This window comes from Ranitomeya variabilis, chromosome 1 (genome assembly GCF_051348905.1).
Source record: "Ranitomeya variabilis isolate aRanVar5 chromosome 1, aRanVar5.hap1, whole genome shotgun sequence".
Classification (NCBI taxonomy): domain Eukaryota; kingdom Metazoa; phylum Chordata; class Amphibia; order Anura; family Dendrobatidae; genus Ranitomeya; species Ranitomeya variabilis.
Genome location: NC_135232.1, coordinates 819,125,066 through 819,137,240, shown reverse-complemented (window position 1 = coordinate 819,137,240; position 12,175 = coordinate 819,125,066). Strand labels below are relative to the sequence as shown.

Sequence of the window (12,175 nt, the reverse complement as noted above, 5' to 3'; positions counted from 1 at the left end):
CAAGTTGCAGCAGTTGGTCAGGACCACACTGCACTTACAGCTCTCTTGCCTCTTGAATTTCCTCTCTGGCTTTTGGTCTTTGACAGGTCACTATTCTCTCAGTGACCTGTTTCCCATGCAGAGACTTTGCACAGGTGCCATCAATTCCCGAGATTTTCTCTTTAGAGAGGTCAGTGCTTTAGTAGATTGATAGTCTGGCAATCTGATCAGGAGATTACTGCGTGTGCAAAGACCGCACCTGTGCTAAATCTCCAGCAAAGGTGGCAGGTCCCTTGGACAAGAGTGACTTCTCAGTCAAAGACCAGAGGCCAGCGGCAGGCAAAAAAAAGGAGAGAGCAAAGGAGATGTGTCAGTGTAGTGTGCAACCCACTACACTTTCAGCTAGAACTTAAATGTTGAATTTCTCGAAGGGCTCGTGTGGACAACTGTATTTTTGGTCCAACAAAACATCAATATTCGTATTGCACTTGGCCATGCAAGTCAATGAGTGTGTGAGAAACAGCGGACCACACTCTGGTAACATCTGAGTGCAGTCCAGTCTGTTCAAACTCTGATCATGGCGTGATTTGTACCTAGCCTAAAACTTGCAAGTGAAATTATACAATCATGATAAATCAGCTTTAAAGGGCCTTTACAAACATGCCATTAGTTAGCAGTGTAATATCCTAATAACAGGATTCCTTCAATAGGATAAACAAGTACAAATAGAGCATATATGGTCTAAAAGCATTTAAAAATATGCTGTTAATGGGGTTGTCCATCTTTAACCCCTTCACCCCCAAGGGTGGTTTGCACGTTAATGACCAGGCCAATTTTTACAATTCTGACCACTGTCCCTTTATGAGGTTATAACTCTGGAACGCTTCAACGGATCTTGGCGATTCTGACATTGTTTTCTCGTGACATATTGTACTTCATGATAGTTGTAAAATTTCTTCGATATAACTTGCGTTTATTTGTGAAAAAAACTGATATTTGGCGAAAATTTTAAAAATTTCGCAATTTTCCAACTTTGAATTTTTATGCCCTTAAATCACAGACATATGTCACGCAAAATACTTAATAAGTAACATTTCCCACATGTCTACTTTACATCAGCACAATTTTGGAACCAAATTTTTTTTTGTTAGGGAGTTATAAGGGTTAAAAGTTGACCAGAAATTTCTCATTTTTACAACACCATTTTTTTTTAGGGACCACATCTCATTTGAAGTCATTTTGAGGGGTCTATATGACAGAAAATACCCAAGTGTGACACCATTCTAAAAACTGCACCCCTCAAGGTGCTCAAAACCACATTCAAGAAATTTATTAACCCTTCAGGTGTTTCACAGGAATTTTTGGAATGTTTAAATAAAAATGAACATTTAACTTTTTTTCACACAAAACTTATTTCAGCTCCAATTTGTTTTATTTTACCAAGGGTAACAGGAGAAAATGGACCCCAAAAGTTGTTGTACAATTTGTCCTGAGTACGCTGATACCCCATATGTGGGGGTAAACCACTGTTTGGGCGCATGGCAGAGCTCGGAAGGAAAGGAGCACCATTTGACTTTTCAATGCAAAATTGACTGGAATTGACATGGGACGCCATGTTGCGTTTGGAGAGCCCCTGATGTGCCTAAACATTGAAACCCCCCACAAGTGACACCATTTTGGAAAGTAGACCGCCTAAGGAACTTATCTAGATGTGTGGTGAGCACTTTGACCCAACAAGTGCTTCACAGAAGTTTATAATGCAGAGCCATAAAAATAAAAAATCATATTTTTTCACAAAAATGATCTTTTTGCCCCCATTTTTTTATTTTCCCAAGGGTAAGAGAAGAAATTAGACCACAAAATTTGTTGTGCAATTTGTCCTGAGTACGACGATACACCATATGTGGGTGTAAACCATTGTTTGGGCGCAGGGCAGAGCTCGGAAGGGAAGGAGCGCCATTTGACTTTTCAATGCAAAATTGACTGGAATTAAGATGGGACGCCATGTTGCGTTTGGAGAGCCCCTGATGTGCCTAAACATTGAAACCCCCCACAAGTGACACCATTTTGGAAAGTAGACCGCCTAAGGAACTTATCTAGATGTGTGGTGAGCACTTTGACCCAACAAGTGCTTCACAGAAGTTTATAATGCAGAGCCGTAAAAATAAAAAATCATATTTTTTCACAAAAATGATCTTTTCGCCCCCATTTTTTTATTTTCCCAAGGGTAAGAGAAGAAACTAGACCACAAAAGTTGTTGTTCAATTTGTCCTGAGTACGACGATACCCCATATGTGGGTGTACACCATTGTTTGGGCGCAGGGCAGAGCTCGGAAGGGAAGGAACGCCATTTGACTTTTCAATGCAAAATTGACTGGAATTGAGATGGGATGCCATGTTGCGTTTGGAGAGCCCCTGATGTGCCTAAACATTGAACCCCCCACAAGTGACACCATTTTGGAAAGTAGACCCCTTAAGGAACTTATCTAGATGTGTGTTGAGCACTTTGAACCCCCAAGTGTTTCACTACAGTTTATAACGCAGAGCCATGAAAATAAAAATTCCTCTTTTTTTTCACAGAAATGATTTTTTAGCCCCCAGCTTTGTATTTTTACAAGGGTAACATAATAAATTGGACCCCAAAAGTTGTTGTCCAATTTGTCCTGAGTACGCTGATACCCCATATGTGGGGGGAACCACTGTTTGGGCGCATGACAGAGCTCGGAAGGGAAGGAGCGCCATTTGAAATGCAGACTTAAATGGATTGGTCTGCAGGCGTCACGTTGCATTTGCAGAGCCCCTGATGTACCCAAACAGTAGAAACCCCCCACAAGTGACCCCAAATTGGAAACTAGACCCCCCCAAGGAACTTATCTAGATGTGTTGTGAAAACTTTGAACCCCCAAGTGTTTCACTACAGTTTACAACGCAGAGCCATGAAAATAAAAAATCTTTTTTTTTCCCACATAACTTATTTTTTAGCCCCCAGTTTTGTATTTTCCCAAGGGTAACAGGAGAAATTGGACCCCAAAAGATGTTGTCCAATTTGTCCTGAGTACGCTGATACCCCATATGTTGGGGTAAACCCCTGTTTGGGCACACGGGAGAGCTCTGAAGGGAAGGAGCACTGTTTTACTTTTTCAACGCAGAATTGTCTGGAATTGAGATCGGATGCCATGTCCCGTTTGGAGAGCCCCTGATGTGCCTAAACAGTGGAAACCCCCCAATTATAACTGAAACCCTAATCCAAACACACCCCTTACCCTAATCCCAACGGTAACCCTAACCACACCCCTAACCCTGACACACCCCTAACCCTAATCCCAACCGTAAATGTAATCCAAACCCTAACCCTAACTTTAGCCCCAACCCTAACCCTAGCCCTAACCCTAGCAATAACCCTAGCCCTAACCCTAGCCCTAACCCTAGCCCTAACCCTAGCCATAACCCTAGCGCTAACCCTAGCCCTAACCCTAGCAATAACCCTAGCAATAACCCTAACCCTAACCCTAGCCCTAACCCTAGCCCTAACCCTAGCCCTAACCCTAGCCCTAACCCTAACCCTAACCCTAATGGGAAAATGGAAATAAATACATTTTTTTATTTTTCGCTAACTAAGGGGGTGAAAAAGGGGGGGTTTGATTTACTTTTATAGCGGGTTATTTAGCGGATTTTTATGATTGGCAGCCGTCACACACTGAAAGACGCTTTTTATTGCAAAAAATATTTTTTGCGTTACCACATTTTGAGAGCTATAATTTTTCCATATTTGAGTCCACAGAGTCATGTGAGGTCTTGTTTTTTGCGGGACGAGTTGACGTTTTTATTGGTAACATTTTCGGGCACATGACATTTTTTGATCGCTTTTTATTCCGATTTTTGTGAGGCAGAATGATCAAAAACCAGCTATTCATGAATTTTTTGGGGGGGAGGCGTTTATACCGTTCCGCGTTTGGTAAAATTGATAAAGCAGTTTTATTCTTCGGGTCAGTACGATTACAGCGATACCTCATTTATATCATTTTTTTATGTTTTGGCGCTTTTATACGATAAAAGCTATTTTATAGAAAAAATAATTATTTTGGTATCGCTTTATTCTCAGGACTATAACTTATTTTTTTGCTGATGATGCTGTATGGCAGCTCGTTTTTTGCGGGACAAGATGACGTTTTCAGCGGTACCATGGTTATTTATATCTGTCTTTTTGATCGCGTGTTATTCCACTTTTTGTTCGGTGGTATGGTAATAAAGCGTTGTTTTTTGCCTCGTTTTTTTTTTTTCTTACGGTGTTTACTGAAGGGGTTAACTAGTGGGGCAGTTTTATAGGTTGGGTTGTTACGGACGCGGCGATACTAAATATGTGTACTTTTATTGTTTGTTTTTTTTATTTAGATAAATAAATGTATTTATGGGAATAATATATATATTTTTTCTTTATTTAGGAATTTATTTTTTATTTATTTTTTTACACATGTGGAAAATTTTTTTTTTTACTTTGTCCCAGGGGGGGACATTACAGATCGGTGATCTGACAGTGTGCACAGCACTCTGTCAGATCACCGATCTCACTTAGAGTGCAGCAGGCTTACCAGCGCCTGCTCTGAGCAGGCACTCGGTAAGCCACCTCCCTCCCTGCAGGACCCGGATGCCGCGGCCATCTTTGATCTGGGACCTGCGGCGAGGAGGGAGGTAGGAGACCCTCGGAGCAACGCGATCACATCGCGTTGCTGCTGGGGTCTCAGGGAAGCCCGCAGGGAGCCCCCTCCCTGCGCGATGCTTCCCTATACCGCCGGTACACCGTGATCATGTTTGATCGCGGTGTGCCGGGGGTTAATGTGCCGGGGGCGGTCCGTGACCGCTCCTGGCACATAGTGCCAGATGTCAGCTGCGATATGCAGCTGACACCCGGCCGCGATCAGCCGCGCTCCCCCGTGAGTCAGTATTTGTAAGCCAAAACCAGGAGTGGAACAATTAGAGGAAAAGTATAACAGAAACATATGCTCCACTTTTGCATTTATGACCCACTCCTGGTTTTGGCTTACAAATACTGATGAAAAATCCTGACCAAATCCTGATGCAATTCTGAACGTGGACACATACCCTAACTGTGTGTTGTGAGGATTCTGGGATTTGGAGGTGGGAGCAGGCGGTCAAGTACCACAAGTATAAAATTTCCATACTTCCAGCCACATTCTGACTTGATGCGTCCGGCCTTGCTCAATACACTTGTGTGAGGCTGCGCCCATCTAGTTGGCACGTGACCACATATATGCAAATCACATACTAGCGGTCACGCGCCTGTCCTTCCTGGTGCTGGAGAATTCTCACAGTGTACTGCACATGTGCTGATGGATTCACGGGTCTGCAGTCTTGTACCCTAATGCCAGACAATACCTTTTAAGGCCCAAAAATATTTATGAAGACTATGCACCACTAACACAAATTATGTAGAGCCGAGTTGATGATTCTGATGCCTGTTGGCCTAAGGACAGCCTTGCTCATGCTTTCATACAATGTACCATTAATTGTGATTATAGTGTGCACAGTACCTTAAGTCTCTCATGTTGGATGGTCATTTTGCTGACATTTCTCACAAGAGCTGTTACTTCATGTCCGTCCTGCAGGGCTTGTGTTACCAGCGTTGCACCTGTCTGACCGGTAGCTCCGAGAATCGATAGCTTCATTTTGATTTCCTGTTTATGATGACAGTGAATATACATTATCACCTGACATTTTTCAAATTCTTGGTAGGAATGCAATGTTGCCAACTCACCTTAGGGGTAACTCAATATCTCCCAACTTTTATATAACAGAAGGAGGGACAAATATCACCCCCCTAGTCACACTCCCAAGCCACATCTATTTACTGTTTCTTTCTACTCCTCGCCGGAGATGTCAGAGGGTTCATAGTAGCAGTGAGGGACGTAGACTGACATCCTGCACTCTCTAGCTATCTCCAAGATGGTTGGGACCTATGGATTTTTTTTCCATTCATTTATAGTTGTAGCAACCAAAATTTTCAAATTTTTTCTCCTTATGAGGTCTTGTATTTTTGTATCTGTAAGGCTATGTTCACATACTGTTTTTTTATGCATTTTACCCCTTATGTGATGTTTTAATGTATTTTTAATATTGCAGAAAGGCTTTGATTTTGCTTTTAAAGAAACAATTGTGTTTTTTATTTTCAGTTGTTTTTTTTTTTTTTTTTTAAATGCATGTTTTTTCCAGCTCCGCATACAATCATATAGAGAAAAAATTCACCAAAACCACCAAAACAGCATCTTTAGAAGCACTGAGGGCAGGAGTTTTCATGAAATAACATCCAGTTTGATTGTGTGCAAAATGAACACAGCCTATCCATTATGTGTGAACACAGCCTTACCTTCCCAGGCTAAGTGGATTTGATTTAATGAAAACTCCTACGCACTGTGAGTCTAAATATATAGCTGGAGTATACGCCACTCTGTATTAAGATTGGAAGTTTTGATCAAAATAAACTTCAAAAATTGTTGTAGTCCATCACAATGTCAGTATTTAGATTATATAAAGCATGCTCTTTAATAACTGCTTTAGACTGAGCAACTAAAGAAAATATGTACGGTAATTATCGGGTACCAGACAACACAGTAACGAACAGTACGTAACAAGGAAAGCGATGTTTCAAAATTAGGGTAGAAACATCTGGGCATCAGGAGCAAATTTTTGGATCCAGGGACACCAGAACTTTCTGAAGGAAAAATGTGAATGTGTTTCAAAATTTGATAATTCTTCAAGTCTTTATATTAATCGAATTTTATTTAGCCATTCTGAGTGTGTTTAGGGAGGGGGTCCAATGAATTGTAATTAACCCCTTCATGACCCAGCCTATTTTGGCCTTAATGACCTTGCTGTTTTTTGCAATTCTGACCAGTGTCCCTTTATGAGGTAATAACTCAGGAACGCTTCAACGGATCCTAGCGATTCTGAGATTGTTTTTTCGTGACATATTGGGCTTCATGTTATTGGTAAATTTAGGTCGATAATTTCTGAGTTTATTTGTGAACAAAACGGAAATTTGGCAAAAATTTTGAAAATTTCGCAATTTTCACATTTTGAATTTTTATTCTGTTAAACCAGAGAGTTATGTGACACAAAATAGTTAATAAATAACATTTCCCACATGTCTACTTTACATCAGCACAATTTTGGAAACAATTTTTTTTTTTTTTGCTAGGAAGTTATAAGGGTTAAAATTTGACCAGTGATTTCTCATTTTTACAACAAAATTTACAAAACCATTTGTTTAAGGGACCACCTCACATTTGAAGTCAGTTTCAGGGTTCTATATGGCTGAAAATACCCAAAAGTGACACCATTCTAAAAACTGCACCCCTCATGGTGCTCAAAACCACATTCAAGAAGTTTATTAACCCTTCAGGTGTTTCACAGCAGCAGAAGCAACATGGAAGTAAAAATTAACATTTAACTTTTTAGTCACAAAAATGATCTTTTAGCGAAAAATTTTTTATTTTCCCAAGGGTAAAAGGAGAAACTGGACCACGAACGTTGTTGTCCAATTTGTCCTGAGTACGCTGATACCTCATATGTGGGGGTAAACCACTGTTTGGGCGCACGGCAGGGCTCGGAAGGGAAGGAGCGCCATTTGACTTTTTCAATGAAAAATTGGCTCCAATCTTTAGCGGACACCATGTCGCGTTTGGAGAGCCCCCGTGTGCCTAAACATTGGAGCTCCCCCACAAGTGACCCCATTTTGGAAACTAGACCCCCCAAGGAACTTATCTAGAAGCATAGTGAGCACTTTAAACCCCCAGGTGCTTCACAAATTGATCCGTAAAAATGAAACAGTACTTTTTTTTCACAAAAAAATTATTTTAGCCTCAATTTTTTCATTTTCACATGGGCAACAGGATAAAATGGATCCTAAAATTTGTTGGACAATTTCTCCTGAGTACACCGATACCTCACATGTGGGGGTAAACCATTGTTTGGGCACATGGTAAGGCTCGGAAGGGAAGGAGCGCCATTTGACTTTTTGAATGAAAAATTATCTCCATCGCTAGCAGACACCATGTCACGTTTGGAGAGCCCCTGTGTGCCTAAACATTGGAGCTCCCCGACAAGTGACCCCATTTTGGAAACTAGACCCCCCAAGGAACTTATCTAGAAGCATAGTGAGCACTTTAAACCCTCAGGTGCTTCACAAATTGATCCGTAAAAATGAAAAAGTACTTTTTTTTCACACAAAATTTCTTTTAGCCTCAATTTTTTCATTTTCACATGGGCAACAGGATAAAATGGATCTTAAATTTGTTGGGCAATTTCTCCTGAGTACGCCGATACCTCATATGTGGGTGTAAACCACTGTTTGGGTGCACGGCAAGGCTCGGAAGGGAAGGCACGCCATTTGGCTTTTTGAATGGAAAATTAGCTCCAATCGTTAGCGGACACCATGTCGCGTTTGGAGAGCCCCTGTGTGCCTAAACATTGGAGCTCCCGCACAAGTGACCCCATTTTGGAAACTAGACCTCCCAAGGAACTAATCTAGATGTGTGGTGAGCACTTTGAACCCCCAAGTGCTTCACAGAAGTTTATAACGCAGAGCCATGAAAATAAAAAATAACACAGGTCAACAAAAAAAAAAATTTTTTCTGGTGTCCAAAATATTTTAATGAATTTGGGGTATTTTTGGGGTGCTGATTCTGAATATGCTATCAGTTTTGCCAGATTGGCTCAAGTTTTTGACATTTTTGGTATCTTATTTATAGCACTTGTTGGTAAATGCAACGCATCATCTCATTAATTTCTTTGGATTAGTACTTGAACTGAGCAGTTCTCAATATAGTTTTGTGTTAATTAGTGTTCTAAAAGTTTGTTCATAGCTTGATTTTTGCACTAACTTTATGTTGTTGTCTGTTTTCCAGTGAAAAGCATGAACTCATCAAGAAGAAGTTGTCTTAACGATCCAGACTCATTCTGTTACATTTGTGGTGAATACACACTGCCAAAACATAGAAGAAACATAACAGACTTCGTAAAAAAAGTGTATTTTGCCTATTTTGGGGTTATGCTTGGGGACCAAGACAAGTTTTGGGCACCACACATAGTGTGCAAAGCATGTATCGAATTATTACGAAAATGGAGCAAAGGACAAAGAAAAAGCTTCAAATTTGGTGTTCCAATGGTGTGGAGAGAGCCAAAAAATCATCATGATGACTGTTATTTCTGTGCAGTGCAAGTGCAAGGATTCAATAAGCATAAGAAACGAAAATGGGAGTAACATGGAATCTGCAAGAAGGCCTGTCCCTCATTGTGAAGATGTGCCTGTACCTGTGTTTACCATAAATAACAGTCATCATGATGATTTTTTGGCTCTCTCCACACCATTGGAACACCAAATTTGAAGCTTTTTCTTTGTCCTTTGCTCCATTTTCGTAATAATTCGATACATGCTTTGCACACTATGTGTGGTGCCCAAAACTTGTCTTGGTCCCCAAGCATAACCCCAAAATAGGCAAAATACACTTTTTTTTACGAAGTCTGTTATGTTTCTTCTATGTTTTGGCAGTGTGTATTCACCACAAATGTAACAGAATGAGTCTGGATCGTTAAGACAACTTCTTCTTGATGAGTTCATGCTTTTCACTGGAAAACAGACAACAACATAAAGTTAGTGCAAAAATCAAGCTATGAACAAACTTTTAGAACACTAATTAACACAAAACTATATTGAGAACTGCTCAGTTCAAGTACTAATCCAAAGAAATTAATGAGATGATGCGTCGCATTTACCAACAAGTGCTATAAATAAGATACCAAAAATCTCAAAAACTTGAGCCAATCTGGCAAAACTGATGACATATTCAGAATCAGCACCCCAAAAATACCCTAAATTCGATGAAATATCTTTGGCACCAAAAATGCTGTTGACCAGTGTAATTTTTCTTTTCTCAAAAATGATTTTTTAGCCCACAATTTTTTATTTTCCCAAGGGTAACAGGAGAAATTGGACCCCAAAAGTTGTTGTCCAGTTTCTCCTGAGTACGCTGATACCCCATATGTGGGGGTAAACCACTGTTTTGGCACACGTCGGGGTTCGGAAGGGAAGTAGTGACGTTTTGAAATGCAGACTTTGATGGAATGCTCTGCGGGCGTCAGGTTGCGTTTGCAGAGCCCCTGATATGCCTAAACAGTAGGAACTCCCCACAAGTGACTCTATTTTGGAAACTAGACCCCCCAAGGAACTTATCTAGATGTAAGGTGAGCACTTTGAACCCCCAAGTGCTTCACAGAAGTTTATAACGCAGAGCCGTGAAAATAATAAATGTGTTTCCTTTCCTCAAAAATATTTTTTTAGCCCAGAATTTTTTATTTTTGCAAGGGTAACAGGAGAAATTTGACCCCAAAAGTTGTTGTCCAGTTTCTCCTGAGTACGCTGATACCCCATATGTGGGGGTAAACCACTGTTTGGGCACACGTCAGGGCTCGGAAGGGAAGTAGTGACATTTGAAATGCAGACTTTGATGGAATGGTCTGCGGGCGTCACATTGCATTTGCAGAGCCCCTGATGTGCCTAAACAGTAGAAACACCCCACAAGTGACCCCATTTTGGAAACTAGACCCCCCAAGGAACTTATCTAGATGTGTGATGAGCACGTTCAACCCCCAAGTGCTTCACAGAAGTTTACAACGCAGAGCCGTGAAAATAAAAAAATAATTTTTCTTTCCTCAAAAAAGATGTTTTAGCAAGCAATTTTTTAATTTCACAAGGGTAACAGGAGAAATTGGGCCCCAATAGTTGTTGCCCAGTTTGTTGTGAGTGTGCTGGTACCCCATATGTGGGGGTAAACCACTGTTTGGGCGCACGTCAGGGCTCGGAAGGGAAGTAGTGACATTTGAAATGCAGACTTTGATGGAATGGTCTGCGGGCATCACGTTGCATTTGCAGAGCCCCTGATGTGCCTAAACAGTAGAAACAAATGGACTCAATGAAGAGCTTCTATTTACTGGCTTTTATGCCTGATCTGCCGCTTCTGGCTTGTCCGGGGTGGACTGTGATTCTGTGATTTTGTCATCGGGCAGTTTTTTGGTTGGTAATATATGTATATATGTGGTTCATATAATATATTAACATTTTTTCTACCGAGTTCTCTGTACACAATTACATCATAGTACCACATGGCGGTTTCCTTTTTCTTAGATGTACTAGCTTGTCTTTCAAGTTCGCACAACTTTTTTGTTTCCATTTTGGCAAGGATATGATATGGTTTGGCTTACTGCTACACAGCCCAAATTCCATCCCTCCTTAGCCCATAATTCTTCCTATTATATGTCTCTCATCTGTATAACATCTCTATGATAACCCCTGTTTGGGTTTTCCACTACTGAGTCATCATTTATCGGTTCCTTATAAAGTACATTTGGTCTGCACATATTGTTCGCTTCATTAATTTTGTTTTTTCTGTTTTTCTTTTATTTATTATGTGTGTCTGTGTTTCCTTCGCACATTTACATGTGTGGGAACTGTATTATAATGTTACTTGGCGAGCACACAGAGATATATATATGTTTTTTGCCTAGATACTCTAGCAATTCTGTGGCGCCTGCATATCGAGATCACACGTTTTCTGTATATCTTTAATTGGTTAATAAGATTACATATTATTTATTATGTTTATGCATCATTTTTCCATATGCACATATCTATGTGTTGTCCCTGGTATGGCTCTTCCTCCATGGTTATATATACATAGTACTGTGTATATACTTTGCAGTCTTGTTTTTAAATACATATATAGAGACAACTTTACATTGTACTTTGTATATATTATACCACTCTGTTGTGCTTGTCTAATTTTTGGATTGTGGGTAACACGTGCAGAAAATACATCGGTTTTGCTTGGCCGATGGACTGACTGCATTGTGTTGTGTGACTGTGGTGCGCAGGCGCATTCAGATACGATCTCGGTCTTATTTGACCGCTTTGTAGTAACCCTTCTCTAGTATGCTTGCGCCGCTCCGGCTATCAATGCAACTTTATCAGTAATATGCTGAGATTGGCGTTTAACAACAGCACTGCATTGGGCTGTGACTGTGGTGCGCAGGCGCATTTAGAAATAATTTCGGTCTTATTTGTCCGTTCTGCGGCCATCCTTCTGCAGCATGTTTGTGGTCACCGCGCATGCGCATTTCCGGCTAT

The 12,175-nt window shown here is 40.6% G+C and overlaps 1 protein-coding gene across 4 annotated transcripts in view; it reads right to left on the bottom strand.

Annotated features, from left to right (window-relative positions):
* The window catches only part of LOC143785793 (flavin reductase (NADPH)-like), a 139,823-nt gene that overhangs the window by 20,108 nt on the left and 107,540 nt on the right, over window positions 1–12,175 (bottom strand). For all 4 annotated transcript variants that reach the window (XM_077274931.1, XM_077274948.1, XM_077274936.1 and 1 more), the window contains exon 2: window positions 5,529–5,672. In XM_077274931.1, the coding sequence (XP_077131046.1) occupies window positions 5,529–5,672 (144 nt within the window). The remainder of the gene's footprint in view (window positions 1–5,528; window positions 5,673–12,175) is intronic.